The 17,854-nt window shown below is 32.6% G+C and overlaps 1 protein-coding gene across 2 annotated transcripts; it reads right to left on the bottom strand.

Moving 5' to 3' along the window:
- Positions 1 to 183: 183 nt before the first annotated feature.
- On the bottom strand, positions 184 to 17,696 carry LOC137931311 (uncharacterized). 2 transcript variants are annotated; one of them, XM_068774766.1, is made up of 23 exons: positions 17,608 to 17,696; positions 16,473 to 17,360; positions 16,023 to 16,175; positions 14,522 to 14,634; positions 14,281 to 14,440; positions 13,734 to 13,866; positions 13,276 to 13,406; positions 12,839 to 13,042; positions 12,292 to 12,435; positions 11,722 to 11,901; positions 11,179 to 11,329; positions 10,939 to 11,073; positions 10,657 to 10,864; positions 9,578 to 9,743; positions 9,338 to 9,496; positions 7,498 to 9,253; positions 7,185 to 7,383; positions 6,705 to 6,888; positions 6,401 to 6,579; positions 5,596 to 5,789; positions 4,920 to 5,114; positions 3,459 to 4,844; positions 184 to 2,760 (listed from the first exon to the last, which is right to left on the bottom strand). In XM_068774766.1, exons 2-23 carry the CDS (start codon positions 17,265 to 17,267, stop codon positions 2,609 to 2,611), a joined length of 7,077 nt encoding a protein of 2,358 aa, XP_068630867.1. In that variant the 5' UTR covers positions 17,268 to 17,360; positions 17,608 to 17,696; the 3' UTR covers positions 184 to 2,608. The 2 variants fall into 2 exon arrangements, with proteins under 2 accessions (XP_068630867.1, XP_068630866.1); XM_068774765.1 differs by lacking the exon at positions 17,608 to 17,696 and having other exon boundaries at positions 16,473 to 17,431.
- Between the last annotated feature and the right edge of the window lie 158 nt (positions 17,697 to 17,854).

The following is a 17,854-nucleotide window of genomic DNA, read 5'->3' as shown; positions in this document are numbered from 1 at the left end:
GGACCTTCTCTTCGGCTTCTTAGAAGAAACTCTTTATTATTTAGATAAAAATGTTGACGATTAATAAAAGCTCTGTTAAGTTTCAATGTTGTAAATTTTTATTTAATTCATTTGAATTTTATCTTTTTTATCTTTACAGAAGTGTTAGAGAAATGAAAAACCAAATTATTATTTATTGACCTCTTTATTGGATATTACAGACCTATTTGACCAATTTAAAATGCAATGTTTATCATATGTATCACTTCGAACAATTATATCCATAGTTATTTTGTACAAAAAAATAATATAAAACTGATAATTGTAAAACATACACAATTTTAAAATCAATATTCAAAAGCTATTTTTCTATTTTTCGTTTGGTGTGTGCACAGAAGCTATTTACAATTTTATTTAAATACTCATATTTCGTCAATTGATAATTTTATTTTAAAGAACACTCGTTGAACCTAAAATAGCATTAATCCAAACAAGCTCTATTTACAAAATAGTTACAAAAATAAAACACTTTCATGTTAACAATAAAATAGGCAAGTCAAATCATGTATTAAGACTTAATTTTAAAAGTAAAATACGTTAATGGTTGATTTATAAAAAATATATAAACCGAATATTGAATGAATGATAAAGGGAAACTGGTTAAAGCAGCTATTACAGATTTTTTTATTAAATGTTGATTAGGTAAATTTAAAAAAAACTATAAAATCATTGAAATAAATTAAGAATCAACTATTTTTTTATGAATTATTGATAATACACTATTTCTGCTGAAAAAACAGTAGCCAAAGTGCAGCCAGGCATCTTATACAATGAGCATGATAGCCTCTTTATCAGTCTGACAAATGGTACAAACGAAATGTAGAAGACAACCAATCAACAACTTACTAAGATATAATACTTTAACTTGAAAAAGGAATCGAACTTTTTGTAATTATTTATCGGTAAGAAAACAAAGTTCTTAAGAAATACTGTCTGAGTCTAGTTGGAATTACTTGCATGTGTATTTGGCAAAAAAGGGACTAAAATATGGCGCATAGGATACCGCTCTCTGCATCTAACCTCGAAAAGATTCTATAGAAGACTGGTAAAAAAAATACATGAAGCAGATGCTGATTCTGTCTTGGTGTTTGCTCTATTCGGTACAGAAAGTACGATAATAAACTGTTTATTTTATCGCAATATGCTTTTACAGCTTGGTCCATTTCTATAACACGGTTGACTAAAAACTTTCGCTGTTATTACACTAGTTGTTTATAGCTAGTGTATAGAACAAACCCAGAACTCTACAACTATATATGGATTTAAATTAATAAGCAAAGAATAGAATTTATGAGCTGCTTGGAAATCACGTAACTATTTCTGTTTCTCATTAGGCAAATAAGTTCGATTTCTTTAATACTTAGATAGTTAATTTGTTTCTTGACATATAAATCTCATTGGAACTTTAGTGTATCGTTTACCCACCCGTACATAAAAATAACCCAGTATTACTACTTGAATTAAAATGCAGTAAAGTTTTATATATATACAACGTTATCACAAAAGGCAAAAAAATCTGATGATTATACAGTACCCATTAATTAATATGATAACTAAGTAGTCAAAATTTCTTGTCGTAGATAAATAAAAGTATATAGTAGTATATATTTAGAACCTATTTACAAAGATTAGTGACAAATATAATTTTGTCAAAAACATTTTTCAAAATTAAAATTACATAAAAAATGTTAAGGAATCACACCAAAAGGAAAATAGAAATTGTAATACCATCCTCGTTTAAAAATAGAATTTGCACCACAAGAAGCGTACAGAGACATAAAAAACACAAACTAACACGCATCTGGATAATACTTTCTTGTAAACATTTGACTTGAATGATTGAATGAACTGAAGTACTTAAGATAACCGTATGGACGCCTACCTAAGTCTAGATAAAAGATAAATACTTCTTACACACTATTTTCAACTTACTACTAATTTAGCAACGTATCACATCCACCAACCAAATGTAGTCTTAACATTGGAAAGACCAGGCCTGACGTGACCTAACATACACATTCATTTATTTGTATGAAAAATATTTTATTGAGATTTCCGTCTAATTGAACCCCCAAATGACGAATGATTAACTCTTTATGAGGATCTTCTTTTAATAATAGCGCTATATAATAAAATGTATTACATTTGGGATTATTATTTTATCTATAAGTACTCCAACCTATAACTCTCATCGTCTAAAATTGTGAAAATCGAAAGTTTGAAATAATAATTTAATGTACAATGCTTCAATGCCTAAATAAATTGAAGACAATGTGTATATAACATGCGTACAAGAAACATTAGTTGTGCATTAAACATTTACAAAAGTGTCAGCAAAACCACTTGTTAACCGCGCCTCATAGAAAATGATACATAATGACATACAATGATGATCCATAATAAGTCAGAATACATTAAAGCCACGCACGCGCACGTCTCTCTCTAAACTTTGAATGTAAATAACCACAACAATATCCACTTGAGTTTACTCACATTCTGTTTTAAACAATTAGATAAAGTGAAAAAGTATTTTTATTCACTAAATTGTCTATCACTGGAGATACCAATTTCACCACTGCTGGTTAGAGGGCAAATAATTTTCAGGAGGAGGTACGGAGGGCATAGTGGTGGGTGGCGCCGCGTATGGAGGATAATAACCACCACCATAGCCAGGATAGTACGGTGGCGCGTTCGGATATGCGCCATAGCCCATCGCGTAACCTGCAATCATTTCACTTTAAGAATGAAGTTAACCTCTATAATAATAATAATAAACTTATTTATCAAATTACAGAAATGAATACTAGAAACAGATATAAAGAATACATGTACAATTAATACATGTGCTCTAACATCTGTCAATTGTACATGTATGCTTTAAGTTTTTTTTTTCTATTTATAATCCCTTAAAATTTAAACTTTAAAATGTTGACTAATATTAAAACCTTTTTTAGGATTTTATATAAGAATTGATTACTTACTTTTAAAGGATTACACTTAATAGTACCATGAAATAAAAAACAAATTCACGGATTATATCGTTGTTTACTTGTATATAGCATTCATGGTCGGTAGTCGCGAGGCTAATGAAATGTCGAGAGCGTAATGGCCGAAAGCAATTTTTCAAATTTGAACTCCACTGGCGAACCCATTATCAATGAAATGAATTCCAAAACCAACACTACAATACCTGAAGATTCCTTGAGCTTATATTGTGCAAATCTGACCAACAAAAAAGTAATTAACAAGATTGTACCGAAGAATTACGATGGCATTTGGGCATCCAACATCTCGATCTTACCCATGAATATGATTTACTGTAAACAACTCGTAAAATCGAGAACATAGAAAAACCCGAAATAATCCGTTAAAAATCAGTTTTAAGTATGTAACCTGTAAATTAAAAAAAATTAAAATACCTGGATATTGACCAAACACCCCTTCCGGTGGCGGATTTCCAGGTGGATATGCTTGTCCTGGAGTCAATGCACTTGTATTTATCATTGGGCTACTTGTAAGATCACCTAAAGGCCCCGGCACTTTTCTTACGTCAATATTAGGAGTTACAGATGTACCACCGCTCATTAGCCCAATGTTCCCCAAAGACGATCCCATTGTTTGATGCTTAACGTGGTCTAAACTTTGGCTCATAGCAAAATCTCGAAGGGGATTCATCGAATTGTCATGAGGTATCGCTAAAGGATTTTGTCTTGGGCCACTCAAAGATAAGTTTTGTGCAATGGATTCGCTCATTCGTGGTTTCGGTAAATGATTACTAAGCATCGGATCGATGCGAGGCTTTTGACTACTCGAGCCAAGCAGGCTAGATACACTATGAGACATATTAGAATTTGAATTAGGCCTATCGGGGTTTTGAGATTCACAGGCGATTTCATTTTTATTTGGAGATTTTTTCTTTTTAGATTTACTATTTATCCTGTCGTCGTTACTTGGCGAATAAGACTGTGTGATGTCGTCTAAATTCTTTCGAAAATCGGGAACACCATCTTTGTTTAATGTACTTGCAGTCTTTTCTAGTTGACTTAAACTAGACTCAGTTTGGTGTCGACTACCTGGGCGTTGATGCCTATAATTCTTTAACAAGTTAATTTTTTTTTCCATTTGCACAGGATTATTACTTTCAAGATTTAATAACTTTGTTTGATTGCTAAGCACATCAGGTATTTCATTAGGTATTTCTTCATGTAACTTATTTTCTAAAACGTCTTCAGATGGGAGTTTCTCATCTGTTGTCAAAACCATGGGTTCATTGTCCTTTTGCTCTTTTTCTGTCGTCATTTCTTTTTCAATGTCTTGAGAAACAATTTGTTTTTGTGAATCACTATCGGGATTATTACCTTTTGTATCAGCAACCGATTGTTGTCTACCTTTTGGCAAAGCTTCATTTTCGTCATCACTATCTAATATCTGAGTATCCTCATCAGACTCGATTTCCACTTTCTTTGACTCGTTTGAAGAAAGAATGCTTGTTGGTCTTTTAGTATCCTTGGGTATTCTTGTTATACTCACTGAACCGGGCAAATTAGGCCGTAACATTCGCGTTTGATTAATTGGCGTTTTAGTTCGCATTGTCGAGTATGATCTCATATCTCCCAGGCGATTTCGTATTTCAGCTATTTTTTGTCCTGCAAACACAGGCCGTGAGATTTTATTTGAGCCCATGATTGGCCGCGACATAACCCTATGAACGCCGGGCCTTGGCCCTGTTTTGGATGTAATTGTGATAGCAGAGTTATTTTTGAGTGATCCCGGTATATTTGCTGAAATAGGCCGAGTACCTAAAACTAAAATTAAAATTATGATTGCTTGCATAACACTTCTGTATTAACATATAATGTATTAAATAACGCAGGACTTACTTTTCTTTCCTATAGGGTTACCTTCCTTGTTATCCGAGCCTTTTTGTAAACCTTTCATTGACGTTTTAATAGCGATGATTTTACCAGACTCCAGTTGCATATAAATGCCTTTAGGTGATTTTAACACCATTACACGTTGTCCAGCTTTTAGTACAATATTAGTTTTCTCAGCAGAATTTGTAGGTATAACAACATCTGAAAATACATAATTGTGTTTACATATAAAGTCTAGTGTGTATACAACAAATACTGATATATACAGACTAAACTTTGTTGTATTTTATAGAGAACACAATTCCGTAAAACATACATCGTATATATTATATATATATATATATATATATATATATATATATATATATATATATATATACACACACCACCGTCTACCGAATAACCGATACAGGCGCTCCTAATGAAAATATGGGTTAGTCGAGTTGCCAGCACTTTATAAATGTCATATTACACAAACACACATGTAGGTTATATCAGACATTCGTTATAAATTGATTCTTATACAACTTTTAAATTAATAGGTTTAAACCCTACAGTCCTACAAAATTCGTTTCACCTGTTCTTCTTAATTCGTCGTATGTTGCGCAAATAATATTTGAATTTTAATTGAGTTTATTATTATTACTACGACCAAACGTAACGTTCGTTTTATGCGACTTACCTAATGGTAGTGTCATCTCTTGTGCGGTCATGCCCTGGCGACGCCACACATCGGCAGGTATCCAGCGTGCGCCGTGTTGCATGGGTCGCACGGACGCAACAGGCCTCTGCACTACAGTACCGTCCGCGGTGCGAACTGCTCGGTAAGCGCTCGTGGGTTTTGGAGCCAAAGCAGCTTTCTTCTCTAGCTCATATCTGGAAGTAATATAAAAAAGAGCTCTACACAAAATATACCAATGAGAAAAAAATGAATTTGACCTTAGATTTCAATAATTTGAATCATTTCAACAGCTTTTGCTTTAAAGTAAAACCATGATTGATGAGCGAAATACAAGAGTTTGATAACGCGACTTCCTACAACACAAACACAATATTAAATAACTACGTACTCAATTTCAGTACAAGATGATGTCTAAAGGTACCTCAGAAAAAAATATATAATTCGCGATTTGTTAACATGAATTCGATATTAGTCATAATAATTATTTTAAAATTAATTACATATACCTTTAAGTACACGAAATTAATAATTAGTAAAATCGTGATGAAACATTTGACAAATACGAACTCGCAGACGTACCATAAACTTTGGAGATAAAAAGTTTTTGATGTTTTGTTTCATCATTTTTAATATATATTGATATGTTTTATAATTATTGACATACCTCCTTCCTCCTTGTCACACAATACACATCTTTCATATTTTATTTAAAGACGAAGAAAATGGGAAAGAAACCCTGCCGATATTTTCAGATAACACTATCTAAAAGCGTAAATTTTTTCTATAATATATATTTATTCCTTACCCTCTTTGTGCAAGTCTTTTTTCGGCACTGGATAATTTCTTCTCTTTTCTGTCTACTAAAAGAGATTCGTGTTGGAAAGGTTCCTTACTCAGTAATTTTCCATGTGACGTCAGAATTCCTTGCATTAGTAAATCTACGTATTTTTCTTTATATTCTGATAAATCTTTAGCTTCCGATTCCTAAAAAGGAAATCACATTTTATAGACATACAGTTTTATAACGTTAGAAATTCTCACTCCTTACAGTTTAACAAATGATATAATATTTAAATGCGATAATTGTAATTAATTCTAATAAAATTTACCTTTTCGTCGTTATCAAAACAAAGATTTGTTATCTCTTTCATAGATAATACAGCATCTGGATTGCACTCATCGACGACTCGATCGGCCATACCCTGCTTGTTAATCTGTCGGTCGTAAATCTTTTTCTCCAAACACCAGTCCATGACGAAACGATATACGAAACATGGCTTTTGTTGTCCATACCTATTTAAACCAACCCCATTTATTTGATTATATTATTTGTCAACAACATTGTGAAAATAAATTGCCATAGTTTGTAATATTTACTGTACATAAACAGAAAGATAAACACGTGTAATACATACGATTCGAAAGAACCGAAAGTGTGAATTATAATGCCACCACTGTATAAATTATATTTTTTTATTTACAATTGTTTATATAGTTATACAATAATAAACAGTTTATTTAAAATTTATAATTATTGATTTGGAAGTATTTTTTAATAACATATTGGGTAAATAAAATAATTAACTCACCTGTATACGCGACAAACTGCCTGTGTATCATGACATGGATTCCAACTAGCGTCGAAGACAATAACCCTATTAGCCCCTACTAGGTTAATACCAAGAGAACCGGCTCGTGTCGATACAAGAAATAAGAATATATTTGGGTTTATATTAAATTCATTAATCAATTTTTCACGTTCTAAAGCATGTGTTGAACCGTCAAGTCCTGTAAAATAACTTATCTTAAAACAAATGTCTTCTTGATTTACTTTTAAGCTTACACACTTTTATGTTAAAAACCTAATGCTATGATTAATACTAAAAAAATATTTATACTTACTATAGTAAGAAGTATTTCTCTGCCATAAACAGTTTGTGCCCGGAATGTAGTTTTTCTCTAAGAAATCTTCGATGAGGTTTAATGTAAATAAACTTTGACTAAAAAGTAACAACCTATCCCCAACTTTAATGCTTTCATTCAGGAGATAAAAGAATAACTCCATTTTGGCAGAATTTTCTATTATGCCTGGTACATAATCTTTTAATAATTCTGTGGCCCAATCATAAGTCATTTCTTCTGCTTTCTTTACCATAGCTAATTCTTCTTCTTTGTTCATTTTCTCCTCCTTTTCACTTTCGTCAGAATCTGAGTCATCGTTATTTTTTTCTTTAGATGTTTTTCTATCTTTTCGTCCCTTTGCCTTTGGTCGTCCTTTACTCTTCGGTTTTTCTATTTTTTTGCTTTCTTTGCCTTTAATTTTAGGCTTAATTTTTTTTGTATTCTCAAGATCAGATTCTGATTTATCACTTTTATTTTGATCTTTTAATGCCAAATCTTTAACAGTTGGTTCAAGAACTTGAGTTTTAGGTGATGCTGCTAAACTAGAAATATCGCGTTTTACATCGTCTTTTACGATCTTCTTTGTGTCTAAATCTTCTATTTTTACTTCTCCGTCTGATTCAGATTTCATTTCAAGCTTTTCTTCATTTTTAATTTTATCAACTTCAGTCTTAATAGTATCTGTTAAGGGCCATGACGTAACAGGGCTTCCGGCGCTATCCAGAGGTTGCTTAGTTTCAATGGATGGATAAGCCGGATACTGGCTTTCTGACTGATCTGGGTAAAGTGGGTTTTGTTGATGAAAATTAAAAGCGTTTTCAAAAGGAGCAGCGGACGACTGCGAATAATTTGATTCCGGTTTCCTGTCAGTCCCCTGATAACTAGGATCGATATTCATTTCTGTTTTAATTGGTATTTGATTTTGAATAGAATTATTTTGGGGATGACTAGGTGGCATGTTATTGCCATAACCTGCATAGTTTGGTTGATTATCATATTGGTTATATGTATCAGCTCCATAGTTTGAACTATTTACAGAAAATGATGGAGGTTGAAAAGGTCCACTTGAATAATCTTGAGGTGTTTGATTGTTAGAATAGTTACTGGGTGCGGAGGTATTTGATTCGAAACTCGAATAGCCAGAAGTTGTTTGATTAAGAGGTCCTTGAAACGGAGGCCTGTGTTGATTAGCAAAATTTTCTTGATTACCAGGATAAGGGGGCATTTCACTACTAGGAAAAGACTGATTATTAGCATTAATGCTATTAAAGTTTGGCGGATACGGTTGTGTATTATTGAAATTGGTTGACGGATTGCCGCCAAATTGCGGTTGTTGTTGTTGTGCATTGGAATATGAAGTATTGTTATAGTATGCCGGGTTTCCGTAATAATTAGTATTATTCCAATAATTTTGATTATAACCTTGACTACAATCAGGATTGTTTTGAGAATACTGATTTGGATAATTACTATTATATGAAGGTGGTTGATGTTGATAATAATTACTGTTAAACTCTTGGCTAAAACCTTGATTAGGAGGATAATAGCCCTGACCAGAGTTATGATATTCTGGATAAGGTGGGTATGAGGCCTCTTGCCTATTTGGCCTGTAAGAGTTTGGAGCCCCGGTAGGCCCTGTATGGTAAGGGGCGTTTGTTGGAAATGGTGTATTATTACCAAAGCCTCCGATTTCTTGACGAGGATTTCCAGATCCGGTGGTATTAGGAGGTATGGTTGCTGCAGGTTTTTTAGAACCCTATAGAAATAAAAATGAATACCATTTAGTATTATACTTTAATTTAATAAATAAGTTCAAATTAATTGCTTTTTCTTCACTTACCCGCGGTTTCCCGACCTTTTTCGAATTCCCTCTAGTTTTTGGCCTACCGGCTTTAGTGACACCTCCTATTTCCTCCAAGTCCAGGTCTTCCTCGATAGCTGCATTAACTTCACTTCGCTTTTTAAGAAAGTTGTATAGAACATCTGGATGGTTCCATATCTAAGCAATAATATAAGACAAATTAGACAAGGTTCCATAACACAATCATTCGCATAACAATTCATAAATCATTTCACTTACTTTGCAGCAAATAGCAAATGCTTTTAATGGATTTGGTACTGAAGTAGATCGAACAACTTCATTCATAAATCTGTCGTATAATTTGCGTTGCAGAGGCGTCATACGTACAAGTAATACATATTCTTCTTTTTGCGGCAAAGTCGATTGCAAGACAGCATGAGATCGTCTAACAACAACAATATCTGAATTATTATAACAATATTGTGCCAAAAATTATTTCTATATTCAACATAGACGTTAGTGGTGATGAAAGGTCTCAGAACTGGCCAGTTTAAAAAATAGTATTAAATATATCTTTTAATTCGAAAATAGAACTCTTTAATCTTTTACAGTGCATTACTTTTAATGTGTCGTTTGTTTTCACAAATTGGCTCAATTTAAAATTTACGTTCTACCATCATTTTGCACTTTATCATCATGTGAACCGATAGAGGCCTCCTAAAGGGCCCGCATCCAGCGACCTTATGTAATTTGTCTGTCCACTTATTGAAGGGTCTACCCTCGCCGCATCCTCCGGCCCGCGGTCGCCACTCGGTCCCAACGACCGCTGGTTGAACTAGCGATGTACTCTGCCCATGTCCGCTTCAATTCTTCGACCTACGTCAGTGGCGTTTGGTTTTTTTGACATTGTTCATGTTACTATTTACAACTGGTTAAACGAAATCAAACGAGAACGTACTAATCTTATTGTTGATCCGCGTAAGGAACGTCCAACTGTAGTACTGAAAATATCATCAAAGTTGTGCGGCTGATAGTCTGACCAGTCCAGCAAATTCGAGCGAACTTGAGCATGTTTTCGAGTGAAATGCAATATATTTTTCACAATCATTTAGGCGTTATGAAACGTTGTACTAAATAGATATGTGGTATGCTAACGTCAAAATGCCTTTCTATTGATTAATACCGTGAAACGATATTGATATTAGATGACGGTCCCTCAATTGCTGTATTGAAGAACTTAACAAATCTTGTATCTTGAAACCAAGAGACATGAAATGGTCATCAACACCAATTCAGTGTAAATATCTTTGAAATGAGGAAATAAAAGTAAATTAGTGTACTCTTTCGATTTAACGTACCTCTGAACAAATCCCACGAGCAATGAATGTAATACATGCGCTCTATACCTCATGAGCCTTATGTCTTGTGGTGTAGAATCTATACATTGTCCGTTTTGTATTGGGCGTTCAAACATGTTGCAAAACTCAGTTTTACTTCCTAAATAATTAGGTCGGACAAAGTCTACCATGCACCAGTATTCTAGTAAGTTATTTTGTAATGGATAACCTGAAAATGCATAAACATATAAGTATATAAATAGTTTGTAACGTTTTAAAATAATATTTGTCAGTAAACAATACCTGTAAGCACAACACGCCGTCTTGTTCTCATTTGTTTTAAAGCATATGATATGTTTGAATGGGAATTTTTGATTCTGTGACCTTCATCACATATGACTAAGTCAGGACCAGGCCGAACTAATGCTTCATACATTTCTATAAAAAAAAAAACATATTTTCAATAACATTAAAACATACCTTTATGGATTTTACATATAAGAAATATAGAATATTAAATAATTTTCTCGAAAGGTTTCTTACCATCTAAAAGCTTTTTTTCTTCATCAGTTGCAGCATCTTCTTTCTTTTCTTCTTTTTCCTTAGTTTCTTGATCAGTTTTGTTTTGACTCTCTCCATCATCTTTTTCACCTCTTGATTCTTCTGATGGCTTGGACATGTTACTTTCTGAACCCTTGAAAAACAGGGGTATACATAAATATAAAGATCAAACCTTTTAGCTTAGGGTTAAGCCCGCAACAAAGATTTTCCCTAATTTAGAAATAAAAAGTTGCTGTGAAATTATTTTTATTTTACTGTTTATATTTTGCAACATTAAGTATAATAAATACACGACATTTTAGAAACACAAAAATAACATTCGCGAATGATTTCTCTACATTTTTCTAATGTTTATTTTCCCTCTAAAATCATACGGTTTCCAAATAAAAAAAAAATTGAACAAAATAACATATACTTAAATATAATAAAAAATTGTGCATACAGCAATTTATTCAATAAATACATTAGAACATTGCAAGGAATAAAGTTTTCCTAAAAAGAAATTTCTTTGTATAAATAACAAACCTGCATATCTTCATTAATATCAGTTTTATCATTTTTTTGTCCATCTTTTTCTTTGTCCTTATCTACTTCAGATTTAGCATCTGCTTTTTTTTTCTTACGAGGTTTTTTGTCTTTTTTCATGCTTAAAAGTCTGTACAACTCATAACCTATCATAAGTACACCGCCGGTGGATGTCCAATCCTGAAAAATAAAACTTTGTGCAGTGTACCTGCTACAGGTCGATTTCAATTTATTTCTTTCTTTTAGAAGCCGACAAGACGAGCAGCACAATCATTTCATGGCAAATGATATCCAACAAACAACAGCCAGTGATGTGGTGCAATACAAAGTTATGTAAAACAAAATCTGACTTGGGCCACCTTGTCTTCTCTTGTCTCCTCATAGGATTAAATGTACCATCAGCTTACTAAATTCACTAAACACATCAAAAGGAAAATATAATAAAGGATACAAATTTCTTTTGTTCATACATGAACCGGACCGGAGTGGCTCATATACCTTTCCCATATATGTACGTTCATCTTATTTATTGCATGAAAATTGTTGTATATAATAATATCAGTGTCTTACCTTAACAACTTTAGCGCGCATCTGCAACGTCTTGTGACTGTCATTCAAAACATAAATCGGAAAATTCCGTGGACGCACATCCCCGTGTGCTGAAAGTGGACTATTAACCGCATCCAACGGAAGCCACATATTAAATTCTGCTACCTAAAATATATTCCAGAAATACTGTTTAGTTATCTCTAACTCATTAACAGGTTGTCCACAGATGTACATACTTATGCAGTCATTACAATTGTACATGCATTGATGCAATGTACACTCTTTGCCAATAGTATCAATAAAATAGAATATAGATTTAAATTGCAAGGTTTATTATCAACCACTAAGTCCAAAACACCAAATTGTTTAAGTTAAAAAAAGCTATTTGTAAAATCCACAAATGTAGTATAAATAAATTATAATAAACGTCGTGAGTTTCACTAATCAGTTTCAGAACATTTATCCCATTCTACAGTCTTGGAAATATTTAAATTTTTTTTTATGGTTTTTCGGTTTAAAATATCAATATATTTTTGTAGATATAAGACATAATATAAATGACACTTACCCAGTTTTGTAGGGTATTTATAGGCATTATACATAGCACAGTCTTGGAAGTGGTGTGTCGTAAGAATATATCACAAAAAGACACAATTTGCAATGTTTTTCCGAGCCCCATGGAATGTGCCAATATACATCCAAATCCTGTAGATGTTGAAAACCGTTCCACCGACTCTATAATATTGTCAAACAAAAACCGCACCCCTCCAATCTAGTAAAAAAGGTTATATGTCTATTATTTAAATAATTGATTAAAAAATTAGTATGAAACTATAAACTCTTCTAAATTAGTTATACTTAGGGCCTTAAAATTAAGTTACTTCTAATTTAAATATTAGCAACTTCCAGGTATCTAAAATAATTTATGCCGAGAAAATAAATGTAATTACATCACTAAATGTGAAAGTAAGGTATTTTAATAAATTTTACATGCATTTTGCGAACCTGATGTGGTTTGATTATCCTTGCTATTTGTGGTGCTAAAAATATATCTTCTTCAGTTTCTGGATGTCCTATATTAATTAAAACTCGACCCTGTTCATCTGGGATATTGTAACTATCATTCACATGCAAACCTGTAAGAGGAAATTTATTTGTAGTTATTTTAACAGTTAATTTTATTAACATCAAATTGATCTTAATTTATATAAAAACTTTTCCATACAATCATACATAATGTTGAAAACTGAATCTTGCCTAGCTTGTTCTCCCCCCAAATTATAAATGTAAGTGAGTTAAAAAAACCTTTCACATTTTATGTTAATAACTTTGAAAGATTGTTTTATATGTGTCTGTTTTAGCTATTAAATGTAACATTAGAATAAATTTGTTTACAGTGACCTGTAGAAGTACTTAAATAACTCTAATAATATTTAATTTAATAATAATATAAAAAGATTTACCAGAATTAGCGGGATCTTCTTCGGCCTCGGGACTTGGTGGTACTTCTGAATCTGACAACATTATACAATCATCAGAGTCTGAAGATGATGACGAGGATTCCTCACCACTGCTACTATCCACTATTTCTACTACCTGAAAATTAAATCCATTGTTTCAGCAATAACTCACAAAAATGCATATCATAATTTTCTTTCATTGTGATATCCAAAATTCATTATGATTACTTTACTTATGACTGTGAATGTCTAATTCTAATTATAGAAATAATGTACAATTATGTCAATCTACATAACATATGTAATAAATTGAATTTTAGTGAAACCACTAAAATGATTAATTTTTCATATAAAACAATATAGTTTTCATAACTTGTCCAGCTTTGCAAAAATAGAAAAACTATACACTCTTCATTTAATTTATATTCATTTCTCAGGTAAAACATAGCATAATATTAACCATGCATTCATTTGTAAGACCAAGTCTTTCAAAAATAATTGTTGATATTATTTAAAACACTTTAAGTGTAAAAAAATAATGACATGATACCTCCTTCTTTTCTGATTTTTGATCTAGTCTTCCTAGTTTTTGCGAGAACAGTGATCCTGATGTTGTGGGTTTGGAAATTTTGGAGACTTCTACTTGCCCTTGCTTTAAAGTTTTCTTCATTTCTCCTGATGGCATCTTTACTGTTACTGTATTGGGTAAACTACAATAAGATAAATGAATTTATAAAAAGTGTACAGTAAAAAGGACATATATGTTAAGTAATCATTAAGTGATTTTTTACTTCAGTTTTTGTCCAGGCCCAGATTTTTTAAGTAATGAAGATCCTCCTTGTAATAGAGAAATAGTTTTTTGATGGATTTTGTTCTGCCTGTTCATTGCTATTTGTCTCTGTACCTGAAAGGAGTGGAAAGTAAGCAACTGCATAGAACAACTTTTTCCGCTTTAAGATATAATTTAAGAAATATAACTATTCAATATTAGGACAGGTCTCTTCAAAATTTAATTGTTTTATTATTTAATTTAAGGTTTTTCTTCATGTTTGGGGACTTTATGGATATGTGAGGCTGCCCACCACCTCCAAGCTCTACAATTTCATTAGAAATGCACTTGAACTACATCATTTTCAGCTTTGTGGGAATAATAGCCCCTTTGGCCTTGTATTCCAAAGTGGAGGTACCCGCTGTTGCATCCAAAGTATTAACTTGAATGCTCCTCCTGGTCACACATTATCTCTGATTTGCTACAATTGGGGTATTGCTAACCCTTTACGCCTCCTGGTTCGTAAAAAATCTCCTAGTACAGGACAGCCTAGTATCATGTGGAATTCGGGATGACAGATTTCATGATGTCACTAAATTTTAACCTAACATTCCCAAATTGGGTTCTTTTTATAAATTTATAAAGTTTTAGGTGACAATAGAATATCTGTTTGTGGCCTTTTGCATTATGTTCTTGCAAATTGTCTTATTATTTTCTGGAAGTAATATTTTTAAACTTGTACAGTCCATTTTACAGTAATTCATTGATTATTCATTCCTGAATAAATATTTTTTTAAGCTAATGGAGCCCAACAAAAATTATTATATTATTTTATGTATGATAAAATAATATAATAATTTTTGTCAAAAAAGTCAGAGGTTCAGTTTCCAATTTAGCTGTTAGAAAATAATGCGTTGTTGCAAGGAAGCTGTATGTAATATTCTCTACCTCCCACCACCACATAATTTTCCCATAATAAGCAAATTCTTCAATCTAACCCTTCTATTACACCACTATAACTGAATGTTTATTCTATACAACTCATATGCAGCTATACAGCTATAAAATGAGAATATGTGCAGAAAAACCATGATTGTCAATGTAGGTCAAATGTAGTGGCAATAAGTGAGGCTCAACTCTAATGCAACTCACGGCCATAGGGGATGGCGTGGGAAATGTTCATGAGTGACAACCACAAACCTACAGATGTTACACGGGTAGGCCTCCCATTAGGTGGATTAAGACAAAGTTAAGGTTGCAGAAAGTTACTGGATGTGGGCAGTGCAAGACAAGTCATCGTGGTGATCTTTGGGGGAGAAATAGGCCTCCAGTGGGTGCCATGTCATTTTTTTATAACAGTGTTAGCTTAAAATGTTTATTATATAAAAGACTAACCAACAAATAGCTATATGATATTTTATTTAAATGTGTTGCACGGTGAACACACTAAAAATAACAATGAAAAAGTATTCTAGTGCTATGTGAAAACTATTTTAAGCTATTTTTGTAGATATTTTACTAACCTCCCGGATAATTCTCTGTTGTTCTTGAACACGTGCAAGACGTTCAGACTCCTGACGCTGTGCTGCTAATGTAGAGGCATCCAAATTTTTCTCATCCATTACTTCTCTAATATTTCTCCTTACATTAAGTGTATTAACATTAGTTGATTTTTTCTGAAATAGGTCAAAACAACTATGTTTATTGGTTAAAAAAACGTTCACCTAATGAACTTGGTTCAGTTAATTCTACCAAATGTGAATGTATAAAAATGACTTTCCAAAATTTGAACCAAACAACAAACTTTTTTTACCATCCAAAAAACAAACATTAAAATTTTTTTAATACATAACAAAATACTATCATTATGCTAAGTATGTACAATACAGAAAAATTGTTATTGCATGAATACATCATTCTGCATTTTTCTATGAAACAACACAAACATTATAAAAAGAAAATGTAAATCTTACCTCTTCTTCAGAATCTGGTTTTTTCTCTTCCTGAGTTGGCTTTTCCTCATCCTCTAATTTATCTTGAGATTCAGCTTCTTTACCATCTGTGTCATTAAGTTTATTTATTACATCAAAGTCCTGGCTGGCCTCATCTTGCTTTATATTTAACAACTCCTCTGGACTTTTCTCTGGACATAGCTCACTTGTTTCCACTTCAGCTATTTCAACATTTTTACTTAAATCAAGTTCACCTTCACTAATTATATCACTGATTGATAGGGTTTTAGGCTCCATGTCTTGTAAAGCACCTGTACTACTTTGAGGGGGATTTGAATTAACTGGCTTATGTGCTGTTCTCTTGTATTCTAAAATATCTCCTGTCTCTGGATCTATATAACTTTCATTTTCTTCATCTAACTCCTGAACTGCATTAGGGTTAACCACAAATTCTTCTTCCGACAAACCGTCACTTTCCGATTCACTATTTTCACTAGAAAAATCACTTAATTCTAATATTTTGTGTCCTACTAAACTACGAATTGTTATTCCAGTGTCTTTTTTTAATTTTTTGGTAAAGTCGTGAAAATTTTTCACCGCTTCAAGTTTCCGTTTGTGGCTCATTGGTCGAGGACGCGGTGGAGCTCGTCGACGAGGATTCATAGCTGCTGCCTGTGCATAATGAGCCCGCTGAATCCTTGCTATGGTTTCGTCGTCATCTTCACTGTCCCACATTTCTTCCTCTGATTCATCGTCTTCCTCCAATCTACTCTTAATTTTGCTCCTTACGGAAGCCATACCGCCAGTGTCACCCATTTTTAATCTCAAATCTATTCGAATCAACTAGGATTCATATTAACAGCTTAGCAAGTCATCAGTTTTCAAAAATAATATTTTTCACGATATAATCTAAAACAAACATATTTATTACAATTCATTGGCAGCAAAAATGTTTGCCTAAATTATTACATTGTTTTATAGTAAACTCAAAATCCTAATTATAAAGAGTTCTTTGTAGCTTTTAGCACGGGACGCTGTATGAAATTGAAGAAAAAAGAAGCCGGATGACACAAATATTCAACATGCACACTCGTTTATATCGAGAAACACTGTCTACTCAATATCTTTCTCTTAAAAGGTACATATTGTCGCTTACAAATTAATATCTGCAATTAAATTTTAGGAAGCCATTACTTCCGCAATAAATAGCATTCGCCTATTTTATACATATAATTTGTGTATTCGACAAGCGTGTTTACAAAAATTGTTAGATATCATGGAAATTGTATCATGTCAACTTTAATAATGCCTCAAAACAAGGCATGCAATTGCATATCAATTTTATCGTTATGCTTCCTAGCCGGCTAAAGGGTGTTTAGATTGCCGCAAACGAAAAACGTCTC

This window comes from Battus philenor, unplaced genomic scaffold (assembly GCF_028537555.1).
Source record: "Battus philenor isolate CCGP_79_NKW_IND1 unplaced genomic scaffold, ilBatPhil1.0.hap1 SCAF_7, whole genome shotgun sequence".
NCBI lineage: Eukaryota > Metazoa > Arthropoda > Insecta > Lepidoptera > Papilionidae > Battus > Battus philenor.
This window is presented reverse-complemented; position numbering and strand designations above follow the sequence as displayed.

What these genes read in the sequence shown, in the direction of transcription:
- LOC137931311 (XM_068774766.1), bottom strand. Translation starts at nt 17,267, where the DNA reads ATGGGTGACACTGGCGGTATGGCTTCCGTAAGGAGCAAAATTAAGAGT. An exon ending in AACCAGATTCTGAAGAAGAG is followed by an intron (nt 16,176 to 16,472) that starts GTAAGATTTACA and finishes GACCTATTTCAG; the next exon opens with AAAAAATCAACTAATGTTAA. An exon ending in AAAAGGTCGGGAAACCGCGG is followed by an intron (nt 9,254 to 9,337) that starts GTAAGTGAAGAA and finishes TTATTTCTATAG; the next exon opens with GGTTCTAAAAAACCTGCAGC.